General features: G+C 38.7%; 1 protein-coding gene and 1 non-coding gene across 2 annotated transcripts; one reads left to right on the forward strand and one right to left on the reverse strand.

Moving 5' to 3' along the window:
• Nucleotides 1-927: 927 nt before the first annotated feature.
• Nucleotides 928-14,774, forward strand: tmem88b (transmembrane protein 88 b). The gene is made up of 3 exons (XM_038279134.1): nt 928-1,062; nt 7,603-8,004; nt 13,894-14,774. Exons 2-3 carry the CDS (start codon nt 7,609-7,611, stop codon nt 14,179-14,181), a joined length of 684 nt encoding a protein of 227 aa, XP_038135062.1. The 5' UTR covers nt 928-1,062; nt 7,603-7,608; the 3' UTR covers nt 14,182-14,774.
• Nucleotides 3,600-3,671, reverse strand: trnaa-cgc. The gene has a single exon. It is a non-coding gene; the product is annotated as a tRNA-Ala (tRNA).
• Nucleotides 14,775-17,602: the final 2,828 nt, after the last annotated feature.

Here is a 17,602-nt window from a genome sequence, read left to right on the forward strand (position 1 = left end):
ATGGTAGCGTTTAAGCCACATTTTCCTCACCTTTCTCCTTCTATGTTATTTCAATACCGTCAGAACTCTGCATCGGCATCTTAATTATCTAGAGGTATCCTGAATGTGGAAGTAAATCCCTACAAATTAGCTAAATATATTTATTGACATGTAAACCTGACATGTAAAATGTAAAAGTAGTTATTTGCAGTCGCAATATTGAACACAATCATGCAGCGGAGATAGCTGCCAATATACATTTGCTTTGGATTTTTGCTTTATGCTGTTTTTTGTTTCTTTTATATTTTCAATAAAAACACTTAAATGTTTTTCTTTTTTTTAATAAATCAAATCAGACACTAGTTAACTTAGATTTCAGTACCATTGTGTCCTCTGTTCCTTAACTGTGGAAAGACACCAAAAGTCTGGATAAACGGCCCTTCCCCCTTGTTTTCTGTTTTCCTGAACCTCAACTTATCAGGCCAGACGCCGCACACTGACCCCTAAAAGAGGTACCCAGCCCCCACTGCAGCAGGCAGAGGGGAACAGGGGGGGTAGCAAGTCCTGGATATGAGCGGTGGAATGCGTGCCCTAAGAGGAGCCGCTGGAGAGAAGCAGCAGAGGCTGATAAATCTGGTGGGTGGGGAGAGAAAGTGGGATGGATGCAGGAGGAGTATGCTCAATCAGATGGGTGGGCAGGGGGTAAAAAAGAAGGAGGGCACAGAGAAGTTTGACATACTTAAAACAAAGACCAAAGCATCTGTGAGTTTTAGGGTTTTCATCTTCATCTGAGCACAGAGTCTTAGCAACTAATTTAGACTTGCAACTAGAGGGAAAACAAGATAAAGTGTCTGAGAACAGTGATAGAGGAGAGAAAATCCAAAGGCAGAGCAGAGCAGCAGGAAACCACATTATCACCACATAGATAAGGCTTCATGTGAGGATCTGACTGTAGGAAAACAACTAAAGGAATAAAAAGGAACGCAGCAGAGTCTGTTATCTGCAGTCCTGAAAGGAAGTGAGAAAAAAAGCAACAACCTGGAGGAGGAACAGCAACAGGTCCAAAGGGCCACACAGCACAACGTGAGTACAAGAACTGCTGATTTTTTCTAATTATTACCCATAATGACTTCAAAGTTTAATCATTAAAAAATAAGTTTAAATTGTTGACTGCATTTGAATGTAGAATAAACACATAGGAGTAAATTTGGTCCGAATTGGTCTCATTGAAAGCAAGAACAATAGACACATGATGGCCATCAGCCCCACTAATCCTCTGCATGTTGGCTTCAGAAAGAATTAATATCAAAATATTAACAGCATTTTAAAAGTGCTTTATTAAGGTCATTTAGGCTTTTGCTAAATTAAATACAGATATAAAAAAAAATTAAATGTCAAACAAAAAAATCATATAATGTTATTTTCATATAAAATATTCAACACTATAACAAAGTTAAAACCAAAAAACAAAGCTTTTTTTTTAAAACAAATGTAAAGAGAATTAGAGTTTTTTTGGGGGGGGGGCAAGGGATGTGATCAACTGCCGGATGCCCAACAAATACCAAAAGAAAAATATCTTTTTTTAAATATATATATATATATATATTTTTTTTTTTTTAGAAATTGAAATACGCAATTCCTTCACTTGCTTTTAAGATACGAGTTATTATTCCTGTTCTATTATACTACTTGAACTCAAAAATCAAATAAAACATTGAATACATTTTAAAAAAATGAAAAATAATTAGGCCAACCCCAAAGAAAATCAGAATGAGCAAGGAAAAGGTTGATGGGTACAGAAGCAGCGTTTTAAGCTTCCATTTCAGGTTATATTATATCTAATAGGGCAAACCACAATTTCCTAAATTTTTTATTAAATCAAATCAGTGAAGGTATTTATCAGCATAACATCTCATTCATATGAGCAATATAACCATGTTTTTTTAAGTACTGGATTATATTTGGATAGAATTTCAGGGATATTAATGTCACAAAACAATAATAACAATGCTTAATTTGAACAATTTGATAAACAGTTTTTACATTTTAGACTTCAGTACCTTGATGGATTCTTGTTACACTGAAAAACAGCTGTGACAAAACTGATTTAATCTAAAGCTAAATTTAAAAAATTTTCACCCTCAGGTTAAAATCTTGGCATATTATTAGCAGAAACTGTTATTTAGCTTGTAGGAGGTAAAAGGGGTGGAGGGCCTCCATTTCTCTTTTTTTTTTTTTAGTATGCAGCACAATTGAGTCACCCACACACAAGCATGAGCTCGTACGCACCTTCCTGCCAGTCCTTCCTCTGTGACCTTCCACCCCACAACACTTGGGACAACAATAGACCAGGGGTCTGTTAAAAAACAAGTTACATCATGCTAATATTTTCTAATTAGTCACTCACTCGACCAGATCGGGTTTTGTTTTTTTAGGAAATAGTCAAAGAGATTACGTGGATGTAGTGCAATTCAGTGCAGAAAGGTAGCACCGGCTAAGGAAAGGTAAATATAGTTGCATCTTTTTACGGGAGGTTTCTCTGCATTGCTTAGAGCCCTGCATAGGAAACAGAAACACTCCATGTTAAAGAAGCTTTACCTAAATATTAAACAGCAGATCATAATGTTGGAGGGATGTGAATGGGATTTTTTCAGTAGTTTTGGATCATACAACTGAGGAGCGTTAGGTTCTACATCCATTCATATTTTTTTCATTACAGTCTTTCCATATTTATCGTTTTTCTAAGGCCTCATACAAGTGCCCTACATTTTCAGATCAACGCATTGAAAAATGAACGACTGTAATCATCTTTTAAGGTTCTGCATGGTTAGTCTTCTATCCCATGAACCCCTTTAGGGGTGAAGATATTCTGTACCTAACACTGCTGCTTATCACAAAAATGTATCTCTCTGTCCAAAAGGAGGATATATGCCAACTAAAGAATCTTGGATCAAACCAGAACTATGAGGAAAAGTTTAGTATTAAAGCTTGGAAACATGAACTTTGAAATCAGAGCTGAAGAAGAATTCCAGAAGGTTTCAGATCTACCCGCTGACATCCTTCACTCACAGAAGCAGTTTTAACTGGTCTGTAACTGTAATGGATAATTTTATACATTACATCATTATAAAAGTGTTTTCCAAGTATAATATCCAGAACCAGGAACAATCGTATGGATTTATTAGACACAATCTGAGATATATATATGGGCTGCTCAGTGGCGCAGTGGGTAGCACTGCTGCCTTGCAGCAACAAGGTTGCGGGTTAGATCTTTCTGCATGGAGTTTGCATGTTCTCCCTGACCATTAGTGGGTTCTCTCCGGGTACTCCGGCTTCCTCCCATAGCCCCAAAACATTGGCTTCTCTAAATTCTCCTTAGGTGTGCGTGAATGTTTTTTTGTCCTGTTTGTCTCTGTGTTGCCCTGCCTTGGTCTGACAACCTGTCCAGAGTACCCTGCATAGAGGCGACAGGCATCCAGCATCCCTCACTACCCCACTTGGGATAAAGTGTGTCAGAATATGGATGGATGGATAGATGAAGCTGAAATATTTCAAATCTTTAGTTTCTGTAATTATTATGGTGTAGATATAGGTGCAGGAAAGTATTGATATTAAAATCATGGAGACGCTGGGGATTGAACCCAGGACCTCATACATGCGAAGCATGCGCTCTACCACTGAACTACATCCCCTATGTAAAGTGCATCAATAAAATGTGTAAACGACAGAGTGCTATCGCTATGAGCTACTTTTATAGTCCACTGGAAAAGTATCATTGTGTAAGTTCCCCTAGTATGGAATAACACTGAATTCTTATTTGGAATAGCAATGACACAGAGATCTCCCTTGTATCTTCCATTGTATCTCTCTGTAGTGGGTAGGATCCAATCCAAGTGACAAGAAAAACTGTCCCTGCTCTGACCTCTACGTATTACACCCAACTCTTTTGTTAAACTCAGGGATACAGAATATTTATTCCGGGTGTACTTTTTTATTATAGTATACCCCGTAGCAATCCCTCACAAGTGCATTTGAAGTGCTTTACATGAATGCAACAGTGAAATAGAAGAAAAAGTAATTGAAGATAAAAACACATAAAAGCATGCAGTATAGCAGATAAAACAATTGGACCAAAATCTTAAACTCATAATATATCAGTTAATAGTTTAATTTCAACAGTCAAACCCATTGTTTTCTTAAAAGAATTCAGGCTTGCAGCACTTTAAAAGTCTTCTGAGAGTTTGTTCCAGATAAGTGGAGCATAGGAACATAATGCTGCTTCTCCATGTTTGGTTCTAGATCTGGGTGTACAGAGTAGGCTTGGACTAAAAGACCTGTGTGGTCTGGGAGGTTGAATGTTGATCCAATCAGTGATTTATAGACTAATAGAAGGATTTTAAAGTCTATTATCTGAGCTACAGGGAGCCAGTGGAAGGACTTTAAAGCACTCACTAGTTGGTCGGGGCTCCTTTTACATGAATTACTGCATCAGTGCGGCCCGGCAAGGTGAACGGCCTCTGGAAATGTTGAGGTATTATGAACGCCCAGTTAGTAGAATAAAATGATGTATAAAGATAGAAAAGAAAGAAAAAATGCTTCCCCATAGAGGTTAGTTGAAGGAAATATATAGTGCTTTAAATGGCTCTATTGACTGTAGACTTCAGAAAACCCCAAAACACAAACACCAGCTGTTGACATACCAAGTCACCACTAAAGCCAGGCGTACACTGTGCGATTTTCGAGTTGTGGGAGAATTTTCCGATTGGCCCGACTTTCAGCCTGATCGTGCGTCGTGTGTCGTGTAGTGTACAAGGGGTTACGAGCGGCGATCAGCCTTTCACGACCACCACCTGATCAGGAATCGTGAGGTCGGGAGAATATCAAACATGTTTGATTTTCTCCCGACCGTCGTGGGCAAATCATTCAGGGTGCATTTGCAAAGAAGGATTGTTTTTTTTTATTCCTCCTCTCAGATGTAAACGCAGCAGCATGGCAGGGATACAATGAGTGAAATAAAGCTCCGTCTGCAAAATTGACCGACTACAGCAGCCACGCCCACGTCCTTTTTCCAAATACGTTATCGCCCTTTCTTTCTTGGACCCTCAGCACAAAACTGCACAAATTTACAAGGCAGCACGGTTCACTATAGTGAGCTTAATATCCCCCTTCTCTTTGTTTGGCTTCAGGATAGAGAGCTGCAGAGCAGCTCCATCTCACTGCGAAGCTGAGTCCGACGTGGTTTTTTGTCATGCAGTGTGCGCAGGTAGATCGCATCAGAGTGTCGGTCTGAACATAAATCGTGAGCTGTGAACTCACACTGTACGACTAAACCCTGCGTTTAGTCGTACAGTGTGAGCAGCAGATGCGTGCAACGATTGAAAAGAATCACACACTGTACGCCTGGCTTAACTGTAAAAACTATGGAGAGTTCCCCTAAAATTTTGATTGGATTTTGGTTGTCAATCATCTGAAGGCCGTGATTATCGCTGATATAGTTGCACCTTTTAATACCAAACCTTTTCCTTCACCTCAACCTCTCATGAATATGCATGCTTACAGCACTCTGTGAAGAAACAGCTTCTTGAGCATTAATCTTACTGACCTGTTACTGATACTCATGGAGGGTGTCAGTAACCATCTAGTGGACTTCTGTTAAGACAGCAGCTTTTCCAATGATTCTGTAGGCCATAATATATATATACCCATTACATTGCATTTATACAATGAAAATAATTTAGTTATTTAATGTTCTTTTTTTCTGAGGCATCAAATTTTTAATAGCTGCCAGAATCATCCAAATTCCAAGAGGTGCAATATGTATGAGTAATGGATCTATATGTTTCATATTATGAAATTTGTTGCAAATACATTTTCACAATATTTTAATTGGGTTTTTTATGTATAACTTTCTGCTTACAATGCCTCTCCTTATAGATTATATATCTATTTATCAAAGGGCCAAAATTTATTCATCCTGAGAGGCCATGGGAACAATGGAATTTTTTTTTAGAGATGGTTTTTCAACTTTATACTGTAATGCAATTTGTTGGGTGTCTTTCTCAGTACTGCATAAACAGGAACAAGCATGACAAAGGTACATGAATATCACTGCATTCATACTGTCCTGACATTGAAGAGCCAATGTTAGCTGTGATTACAGCTGCGAGACCCATGGACCAAGTCTTTACCAGTCTTGCAGAAAAAAATTCAGAAAATTCTTCCTTCTTTACAAACTAGCTGAAACTCATTAAGAATGTATGGAGAACATCTGTGAAGAAGTTTACCAGTAACTCTCAGTTGGTTTAAGGCCATTCTAAATCATGCATATGCCTTTAAATAAACCAATCTATTGAAATGTTCCATTGGCAGACCCTCCAACCTTATTTATGGATCTTGTCTTCTACTAGTTGGCATAGGCCTCCTGATTTGGCTCTTTTACTCTTCATCTTCCGCTTCATCTTGGACCCGGCCGTGGAGGCAGCAGCCTCAGCAGAGATTCCACTCTTCCCTCTCCCCAGACACCTCCTCCGGCGCTGCTGGGGGAAGCCAGTGACACAGTCTCTCCAGCTTTTCCGTGGTCGTCCCCTGTGCCTTCTCCCCCTGGAGCTGTTCCAGGCACAGCTCCAGAGGGAGGTGTCCAGCGGCATCTGACAAAGATGTCCAAGCAACTTCAGCTGACTCCTCTCAATGTGGAGGAGAAGCAGCTCTACTCCAAGCCTCTACCAGAGGACTGAGCACCTCACCCTATCACTAAGGGAAAGCTCAGCCATCCTGTAGAGAGAGCTTCTTTCAGCCGCTTGTATCCAGGATCTCGTTCTTTCGTTCATGATCCAGATTTAATAACCATGGTTGAGGGTAGAAATGTAGACTGATAAATCGAAAGCTTTGCCTTATTCACTGAGCTCTCCATTCAAGACAACAGACCGGTGCAACGTCCGCATAATAGTAGCAGCTGCACTGATGCGTGTTTCACCACTCTGCCCAACTGTCTTGGCTCTTTCCATCAAATAACTCTAAGTTGAACAGTTCCTTATGAGAAATGGCTTGTGATAATTTTCATATATAAAAACTTCTCATTATCCTTCTTGACTGGTCTACTGTGTCCCTCGGTCTATATATATTTTTTATATTGTACTTTATGTGGGCAGTCTTACTACTCAGGTGGCTTTTGCAAAAAAAAAATAATTGCACAGATTTTATTCATAGGTATAAAGGCAAAGAGTGTAATTGTTGACTTTTCAAATTTTTACTGCAAAACAAACTGTAACAGTTATGTATTACAATTCACCAAAGTCTTTTTTTGTAACATGTCTAGATGTTAAAAAAGTGAAAGGGTCATTCATTTGCACCGTAAGGCTAAAGCTTGTGTTTGAACTTGGAACAATTACACATGCAGAAAACCAAAACATACACAAACTTTGATGTAAGTTAGCCTTCATCTCTTTATTAAACAAGCTACAAACAGCAATTATGGACCAGTTTCCTTTTGGCCAATCAGCTTGCTGATGCTAATCACCTCCAAGGCAGATTTTGATGCTTCCTTGAAGATACCCTCTTCATGAACCCAAAGTCAAAGAACCTTTGGAAAGAAAAGATGGCTAAACATTTTTTTTTTCTTTACAGTTCGCAATGAGTCTAAGCAGCACTCTTGAGAAGGGGGCCCACCATCAAGCCTTGGATCTTTCTGAGGAGCTACCGCCTCACCTCCACCACCAGTCTAACCACCAGCAGCATCTTCACCATTCCAATTCCATGGCCTCCACCATGGCTGTGGGCGGAGGGAGAGAAACCCCCTCGCGTGTGGTCATACCTCCTCCCTATTCTGCTGCTGAGAACGGAGCTGGAGGTACTGAGGCTCCGCTGGAGCTACGTGGGTCCCTTGACTGCTGGGCCTGCTCTGTGCTGGTGACCGCCCAGAACCTGGTGATCGCTGCCATCAATGCCTGCCTCGCCGCCGTGGTGTTTGGCACCATCCTGACCCCAGCCATAGTAATGGTAGTGTTCGGCTTCCTGTGTCACTCTACGGTAAGACGTGGTAGAGGATGGATGGGAGTGAGGGCTGAAGGATTTAGACTTTTTGGTTTAATTCACTGGGTTGACTTTTATGGATTCCTATCTTTTATTAAAATGTATTTGAGATATTTAATTTGACAAACGGGCTTAAAGAATATTGGCTTTGCAAAAACTCAGTTTTGGTCTACTATGCTTAGAACACCTGGCTTAATAACTGACCCATCCTATTTTGTGGAAGAAATGGGCATACTAAAGTTTTATGCCATTATGCCATAAAATGGTTTATGTCAGATTTGTACAGACCACAACAAAAAGTTGCCCTGTAGCCAGATTATTTTGCCTGAAGATCAAGATTTCTGCATCTCCTGGGATTCTTGGCTACTTGTTAATGCTCCTCTGGACCATCCTGTTACTTTTTACAAGGCTACCAATTTTCTTGGTTGCCACATCAGCCAAACTGACCTACCTTGTATTTACAGCGTCAAAAGTCTGGAAAGGAGCTAGTAGAGATTTTAAAGGTGAGACCAGGACAGAGCTAGCAGATTCAGGGAAACCTGGATAAAACAGGCATGTTCAAAGTCAGTCCTCACAGGCCGCTGTCCTACAGGTTTACCTTGTTTCTCAGCTTCAGCACGGCTGATCATTGCAGTTCAGCACAAGCCTGTAAATCAGCTATCAGTGGAAACCAGCTGTACGGAAGCAAGGATACCTCTAAAACCTGCAGGACAACAGACCCCGAGGACCGACTTTGGACATGCCTGGTTTAGAACCAACTGAATCTGCAGCCAGTTGTTGCATCCAACTCCTTTGGACAAAATAAAGGGCATCATTAAAACTTTGTGGCTGCAGTCCTGACTGTTATGGTTACAGAAAAAGTTCATTCTGGTACAAGGGTAAACTACCACCTCCTATGCTCTGATTGGTCCAATAGTTTTGGACTGGAGAGTTTGAGTCTAACCAGACTGATTTGCACCTTGGATTGCCAGGCTTATTTCTCGGTAAACTCGCAGCTGCTCCATACTATTTCTAGTTCAGATCATGAATTATTCAGAGCTCTGTGAGATGTTAAAGCTTTGTGAGATTTTCTAACACTGTTGTTAACAACCGCACATGCTGTTTGTTCATTAATGTTTTTAAACAATCCTCTGATATATTCAAAGGACAGCCTGATTCATACTGGGATTACATTATAAAAAGAGAGACTCCAAGGGAGGGGGTTTGGGCATCCCTTTATGATACATCTAAAAGGGCTGATCTCATAACTTTGATCCAGAGGTTGGATAGTTTTCCTTGAGGCGGAGGGTTGAGTTTGGCTCCATCTCTGATAAGAGATCTTATAATCAGAGAGATCTGAAGCTCCCCCAGAGGGTGGTAAGGAGTCTAAAGACATACTTCTTGTTAGTTTCTTAGGGATTCCAAATATTATGTGACACCATGTATGATTTGTATCTATGCATTAATGAGATATATAACTACAGCTTATTAAAAAAAGGGCAACACATGTCCCTCATAACCATCCTTGATTGGATAAAAACTTTCTCCAAGGTAGCTGGTTTTCTTCAGGAAACTGCTATTTTCTTCTTAAGTCGTTGAGCCGTTCTCATGTTCTCTGACAAAAAGACCTCATGTGACAGCAGATTAGAGGCGGATTAACCAGCCTTTGGCATGCTAAAAGAATGAGACAAATCAAAAGAAATGAAAATCCTATGACTCAAACTGAACCAGAGGCAAAAAAAACCCTCACATTACTTTTGCTGTTCAGATACTGTTGTTTAAATAAAGTTAACAAGTTTCAAGTTATGACAAAAATAACAACATTAAAAGGACTTGCTTTTTAATATGCTTTTTTTCAATAATAAAAAAAAAAATTAATCCCAAATCCAGACAAAAAATCACAACAGATTGGGGACTTAAAAAACAATTGATTGTGTGTGAAAACTTCATAGACCACTGCTGCTTCCATAGGAGCCATTGTAAATGCCAGCAGCTAATCTACCCTCCTTATTGATTAAACATAATCAGAGTGAGCACCACTGTAAATGTAGGATCTTTTATCACTCTGTTGCATTCAACGGCATTTTAACAAAACACCAGATGGGAAGTAAAACATCAAAAACAACTTAGAGATGCTATTTCTGCAGCCCTTGAATCGATGACATTCATAAATAATTCAAACAAATCATTTTTAAATGATGATACGTAAATACTTATGTAGTGGGAAACATTTAAGACAAATGTTAATCTTCCCCTGCATGCATGTCTCCATCTTTTTAAAATAATGGGGTGTAATTAGCTTTTTCCAGTGACGGTGCTGAAATGATGCATAGAAAAACTTTTTATTCATCAATTCTGCAATCAAATATCCAATCTAATGTTAAGCACTTAAAACGTTTGATCTTTTCCTTAAAAACATGTTGATTCGGCCGCTCCTAACATTCCAGCTTTGTCCCACATGGATTTGTTTTGTTTTTGCAGCCTGATGATTCCCTGTTCGACCTACTCTGCTATCTTCCCATGTGAATAGAAATGCAGCATTTGGAATCGATCTAAGAAATTTTAACCCTCTGCCTGCAATGGAGAAGCCCACACAAGTTAGCAAAATTCAAATCAAGTCTACAGATTGGCCCGCTATAGAGAACATGAGCTGCTCCAGCTACAAATTTTAAGTTATAAATCTGAGCCTATTCCTTGATTTGGATAATATCTGGTCTTTGTGTGCTTGTATTTGTTTTATAACTTCATGTCATTTAAAAGGAAAGAAGCTTCATGATTAAATTTTTTTCTCATTTCACTTTTTGGGGAGTGTAGGCCTAGTGATTAGGGCATAGAGCTTGGAATCCTGAGGTTCTGAGTTCGACCCCCACTCCCACAGACTGCCACTCTGGGTCACTGAGAAAAGACCCTTAACCGCACACTGCTCAATGGGTGCCGCACGATGGCAGCCCACTGCTCCCCAAGGGGATGGGTCAAATGCAGTGAGTTCATTCCGTTGCTCTGCAGTTGTGACAGTGTAATGACGATGAAACACTGGAAAAAATTATTTTAATTACGACAGATGTTTTTAAACTGCGCTCCCGAGGGTCTACAAACTGTTTCTACTCTCTGCACCTTGTTTAGACACTAAAGCATTGGTCTCTGGAAGGCCGATAAGGATGATTCAGGCCATCTGTCTCTCAGTTCCTCCCACATTCAAATCACGATCCTTCACCCCGTCACCCACTCCCTCCATTATGGCTCTCCCACCAGGCTTTAACATACAGCATGTGCTGTCGAAAGTTCAGGAAAACAAGGACTGAAATCAACACTCATAAAGTTTAAACCAAGTTGATTGTTTTTTAGGGAAAAGGATTGTATATTTGTTAGGACTATGCTGATGCATGTTAGCATTTTATTTTAGAGAAACCAGTGCCTGTCTGCACCTTGTACATACCATGCAGACTGCGTCATCTCCTGCTTTTATCTGCGACCTCCTCTGCTATACAAAATGCTGTGCAAAGGTCTCCAGACAACCCTCATTTATTTATATTTTCATTCCAAGCACATTGACTTTGATGGGATCATTTGGTGTGGTCTTGGCTTATAGTTTTTAGTCCTTTAAAGATCTTCTTCTGACTTTAGCTGTTTTTACTGTGTTCTAATTAATAATTTTGCCGTTTGATAAACTGTTTCCCAGTCAATCCTAAGCAATAAATCAAGAAAAAACGGCTCCAGTATCGAAGGGCTGTAGTGGAGTTTAACAATATAAAATAATAGTGCCCTGATGACAGATCTAGGCTTGTCCCGATCCGATCCACGTATCGGATCGGGACGCTGATATTGGCAAAAAAATGCGTATCGGCAAAGCATGTAAAATGCCGATCCAGACTGCCGATCCAGTTTTAAAAAAAAATCCGATCCGTATTTTCCAGTTTCGCCGATTGAAACGATCCATTCCACTATTTTGGGCCAGTGTTTCCCTGTTTTGCATTTTTATTAAAATTTACAGTAATACTTGCACCTTTAACTGTTTACGGTTTTACTGTTCACTGTGCAATTTCAGATTGCTATTCATAATTTTGTCCAGTTTGTGTTTATCTCTTAATAAACAGGTAAGTTTGTTGTTACCAAGCATTGTGTTTTATTCAATCTCACCTAATTTAGCTGGCTAGATGTTATCAAGAGTACTAAAACCCTTTTCAACATGAGTCTTACAACTAAGGCTAAATACTTTAACTTAAACTTAAATACATGCTCGGATAGGCTGGTATCGGCCAGTATCGGTATCGGATCGGAAGTCCAAAAACAATATCGGTATCGGATCGGAAGTGCAAAAACCTGGATCGGGACATCTCTAGACAGATCCCCAGTTTAATAGCTTTAAAGTTTTGTTTAATCTGTTGAAATTTGCAAAAAAAAGGATTACTGCATTAAATTAAAACTATGAAAACACCATCAACACCAATAAAAGAAATAGTTTTGGAATATTTAGTTGATCATTTCCACATAAAGCGTTATTTTTATGGAGTTATTTTATTATTTATTTATTTTTTTTTGCATTTTATATTGTTTAATAAGACCCATTGTTAATAAAGGTAGAATCAATGCATATTTATAAAAAGGTTCCTGCTGCTGGGAAGTATTTAAAAACAATCTAAAAACAGCTAAAAATGTATTTAATTAAATCAATTTATCTTTAATTTAAGCTGGTCATTAAGATAATCAGCCATTGGAATGAGCGTATTCCCTTAAAATAATATATCTATAAAGCTTTTGAAATATTTATCTTATTTTATATATAAACCATCTTATTCCATTGGCAAATTGTCTTACTTGCTCAAATAAAGTTAAAATACGCTAGCTTTGTTACATTCAGTTTTTTTTTTATTGCAGTAGCCCAAAGCATGCTAAAATGAAACTGCAAACATCTAATTTCCTTGTATCTGTCTGCAGAGCATAGCACATGGTACTTCTTGCATTAAAGCTGCTTCCGATGTTTTTACGAATGATGATAACCAATTATAATACATTTGACACCTATTCTCATTAAAAATCAGGCTGCAGACTAAATAAACATTAAGACTGTTTTCTTCAGGCCTCTACTGTGAAGATTATACAAAATCTTGTGTTGAAGTTTAACTGATAGTTCGGAAGCTTTTAGCGTTGTAAATTTTCATTGAGGCATTACAAACTCCAGTATTTCGTTTTATATTGCTGCTTTTTTTTCATTAAAAGCAACGTTTTTTGGCCATATTTCCAGCAGCCCAATAAATCTGGTAAATTAAGCAGACAAATCAGAGCATTCTGATGACCACTTAGACTTAGACTTTGCTTACAACACTAAAATGCGTATTACTATTTATAAAGCACTGGGATGAAATCCCTTAATGGCAGACACCTACATCCGCATACATCTTGCTAAAAGTTAACACTCTTTGCATCAATGGGAAGGACAAAAACTTCTCAAAGGGCTTCCTTACACCGTTATAAACTCTTATCTATTACTTTAACAGCCGTTGCTATTTGGTGGTTAAAATATCCTCTTTACCTAAACTACCTAACGATTCCTAACCAGGCCTTTATTTATAGTTTTTTTTATCAACATATTCATCAAATGCCGTCTTAATATGCAGTAATAAAACATCAGAAGTTTCATTATTTATTAATTGTTTTATCCAAACTTACAAAAAAACACATTTCAAACTGAAGATTTAGACACTTTGTTTAGAGCAGGTTGCAACATATATATTTTGCTGAATCTATAATAACTACTGAAGAACAAACACACTCTGATAGACTAATAAAGCTTAAGGAGATAAAAAAAATTTCTAAAGCAAAGAAACGGAAGATGCTTTAAAATGTTTGCACAGTAGCTGTGGCCCAACCTTTGACCTCACCGCCGTCTTCCTGATCTCACCTCTGCAGGTTCGTCCCCACGGAACGACCCCCTACTGCTCGGACCTGCTCACCGACGGAGGCTGCGTGGCCCTGCTGGTGGTGGGCTTCCTCCTGGTCACTCCTCTGCTGGTTCTGGCGTTGGCTGCGTACTGCCGCCTAGCCCGACACCTCCAGCTGGGCTTGTGTTTCATCCCATACAGCAGGGCCGTGTACAAGAACCTGCCGCCCAGCCAGCACCGTGGCCTGGGCACCGGCTGCTGCTCCGGCGGCAGAGATGGAGGCGAGAGCGGAGGGAAGGGAAAGGTTTGGGTGTGAGAGGGGGAGAGGAATGGTGAGAAAAAGATGGAGATGAAGAAGATAAAACATAAAAGGGAAGCAGAGAGAGAGAGGAGAAAAAAATTATTCAGAAACATGAAGCGATATCAAACTAAAGTAACACAGAGATTATATGATGAATGGTAATGCAGGTCAATCAGGTGTGCATGTGTGTGTGGAAGATACTTCACTGTTTCTATTGATCTGGAACTGGAGCTTCTTCACTTTGACTATTTACATTTATTAAAAGCTTAACTTAGTTAATCTTAGTAACAAATCCTGTCTGTTACAGTAGATTAGATTAAAAGTAAAAGCTTTAAAAATGTGCGTCTGATTGAATCTCAAATCGCCATATTAGCCGGACATGCAGCCGTCTCAACTTTCCTGAATAAATCGCAGGAAGAGGAAATCTGAAAATAGAGCTGTGTAATGACACAGAGCATATTTGTTTCCTATCACATTTATATTGTCAAGGAAAACTTGTTCCTGTGAAGTGAAGTTTATTGTTTACCACTGTGAACTTTGCTTGCATCATTTCCTTTTTTTTATATAAATAAAGTTCTTGGATTTTTCCCGAGTTGTTTGTCTTTTAACCGGTGTGTGTTGCTGACTTAATGAAACGCTTTTGTTGGATAAAAAGAAGAGGTTAACAGGAGTCCAGACTAGAAGATCATAGATCCGAAGAGGTACCGCAGGGAAATCGCAGTCAGGAGGCAGATCCAGGTTCAGTCCGCTGGAATCCGAAGACAGGTCAGGCAAGCAAATCCGAAACAGGAACAGGCAGACTCAAAGGTCAGAGCGCAGAACTGGTCAGGATCAGGCAATCAGAACAACAACAGGTACAGTACGCTAGAGAACTCTCACTTAAGCCTCGAATAATTTCGCACTGATGACTGGGAACAAGCAGCTTAAATAGAGGCAGGAGCTGCTTGTTATGAATGTTAAGCAACTGGATGTGAGGATCTTTCCTGTGGAAAGCTTAAAGTATGTCATATTGGCTACAGGAAATAAATAAACAGTAATTAATAAAATTTAAGATATCTATAAAAAAAAAAAAAAAAAACTCCACTAAATTCAAATAAGGGGTGACGTTGACAGAGGAAAACTTTCTCACAAAGGGCAGCAGGCAGGTAGAAGGGTTTCTCCACACATATTTATGATGACTCATTCCACTCTGTGGCCTCACTCCTAAATACGACCACAGCTAACGACTGTTTGAGTTTTCTATTGATTATTCTGACAATTTATGATGTAAAAGTAATTTTAAATCTCAGCACATTCTGCAGACTTTTTTCTTTTAGATTATATTATTCTCGCTGACTTGTCAAAATTGCCAGCTGATGACTATGTGGTGAAAATACTCCCAAAAAGTACATAAAGTGGGACTTTCATGATATATTATAGAGTTTAAAAGAGCAATATTCATTAAAACAAAAACATGTTCTACAAGCCTGGTTGTGTACTTTAAATTAAACTTGCAATCCCTTTGTTTTCTTTTTTTAAGATGGAAAAATAGTCTCAGAGAAATTTCTTCTAAAAGTTTAAGTTTGCCATTTGTTCTCAGTGGGTGGCTCTTTTTATGTTTTACAGTCAGTGTGCCCCAGTTAATTTTTAAAAGATAACTAAATTAGTCAACTATTTCAATAATCAACATATTATATCTCAAAACTCTGCCCAAATGAATGAACATAGGTAAAAATCGGTATTCAAATATTTATATATATATATATAAATATATATATATATATATATATATATATATATATATATATATATATATATATATATATATATATATATATATATATATATATATATATATATATATATATATATATATAAATAAATTCAGGGACAATTTAGAAGGCTTGTTCTCCAGCATGATATAGAACAAGACAAAGAAGAATCTGATTACGTGCAGTTTGGCAATGTCTTAAAATGACATAGCTGTTCCAAATATGAATTTATAAGTAACTAGCTTAAAGTTTAATTAGTAAATAATCCGAAATTCAGCTGTTGCCTCCCTCAAGTGGTAAAAACCAGAATCACAACGGCAACCAAGATTAGACCTGGAAGAAAAAGGCTGCACATTAGTATTTCAATTCACTTCAGTATATTTATATAGTGCCATTTCACAACACATGTCATCTCAAGGCACTTTACAGTTCACCAGATCATACAGTCAAATTCATTCAAAGTGTTCTATCTAAGGAAAACCAGTTAACTGCATCAACTCATTGACTCCAATACAATCCCTCACACTAAGCATGCTTGTAGCGACAGTGGAGAGGAAAAACTCCCTTTTAACAGGAAGAAACCTCCAGCCAAACCAGAGTCAGTGTGAGCGGCCATCTGCCGAGGCCGACTGGGGTTGAAGGAGACAGAAGCAGAGATACAGAAAGCAACTGCAAAAGGCGGCCTCATCCAGGAAACCCACAGCCAGGCAGACGTGCACCGAGCCAGCTCCCATGACAGAGGATAAAGAGAGCACATCCAGCCAGTCACAGTCAGAGAAACAGGACTACACTGCAAAAACAGGCTGCTCTCAAACATCTAAAAAACAAAGATGTTGATGGTAGCAGCACAGCTGATATTCATCTCTCCAAGATGGTGTCACAGCCAAACAGGAACAGACGAGTAGAGAACATGTGCATGTTTATGTCTTTCTTATATCTAAAAACCCTTAAAGCAGCAAGAAGAAATCACTGGTTGCTGATAGGCCCTTGGTGGTACACAGGGTTGTGAAGTCACCAGTCGCCATATTGGTACTCCCTAGTTAGACCGGTCGGAATGTAAACAATACGTGCGCTACAAAACAAAGATACATTTCTCACTTTGACACACACTTGCTGTTTCATTGCAATAAAATGAGTCTGTCAGTGGAGCATAATAATACTGTAGTCAGATATTAAGAATATTACACACCCACTATCTGATGATGCGCCAAACGTCCTAAATTGTTGATGTACATGTTACATACATGTATTGATTACATAGTTATGGTAAGTACATTACAAATAGGCATTTTTATGGTGTGACTCCTTGAAAGTGGGGAGTACCAAGATGGCGAAAATGTGACTTTGTTCTTTCGGGCTATCAGCCATCCAGTGAATAAATAGAGATCAATGCAAGAAAGGCCATTCAAATTTATGTTAGTTCTGTCTGTGAATCTGTATTATTATCAATTAAATGCCTCCAAAAAATTTTCTTAGCTTTCATTTTGATGATTTGCAATTATTACAGTTGGTGTTGTTTTTATTTCCAATCCTGACACCCTGTCTGAGATAATGCTGAAAAGGAACATATAGGTTTCTCTATATTTACAAGTTGAAGGAAAGTCGGCAGTAGATTGCTGACTGTTTTCTATCTGTTATTGTTCTTCAAATAAACATCATATCTGACTTTTCCCCAATGGGGATAA

Source organism: Cyprinodon tularosa, unplaced genomic scaffold (genome assembly GCF_016077235.1).
Source record: "Cyprinodon tularosa strain WSP-4 unplaced genomic scaffold, ASM1607723v1 ctg148, whole genome shotgun sequence".
In the NCBI taxonomy this organism is placed as follows: Eukaryota; Metazoa; Chordata; class Actinopteri; order Cyprinodontiformes; family Cyprinodontidae; genus Cyprinodon; species Cyprinodon tularosa.

Coding starts and splice junctions, on each gene's coding strand:
- tmem88b (XM_038279134.1), top strand. CDS start 7,609: ATGAGTCTAAGCAGCACTCTTGAGAAGGGGGCCCACCATCAAGCCTTG. Junction 8,005..13,893: donor GCTTCCTGTGTCACTCTACG/GTAAGACGTGGT, acceptor TCACCTCTGCAG/GTTCGTCCCCACGGAACGAC.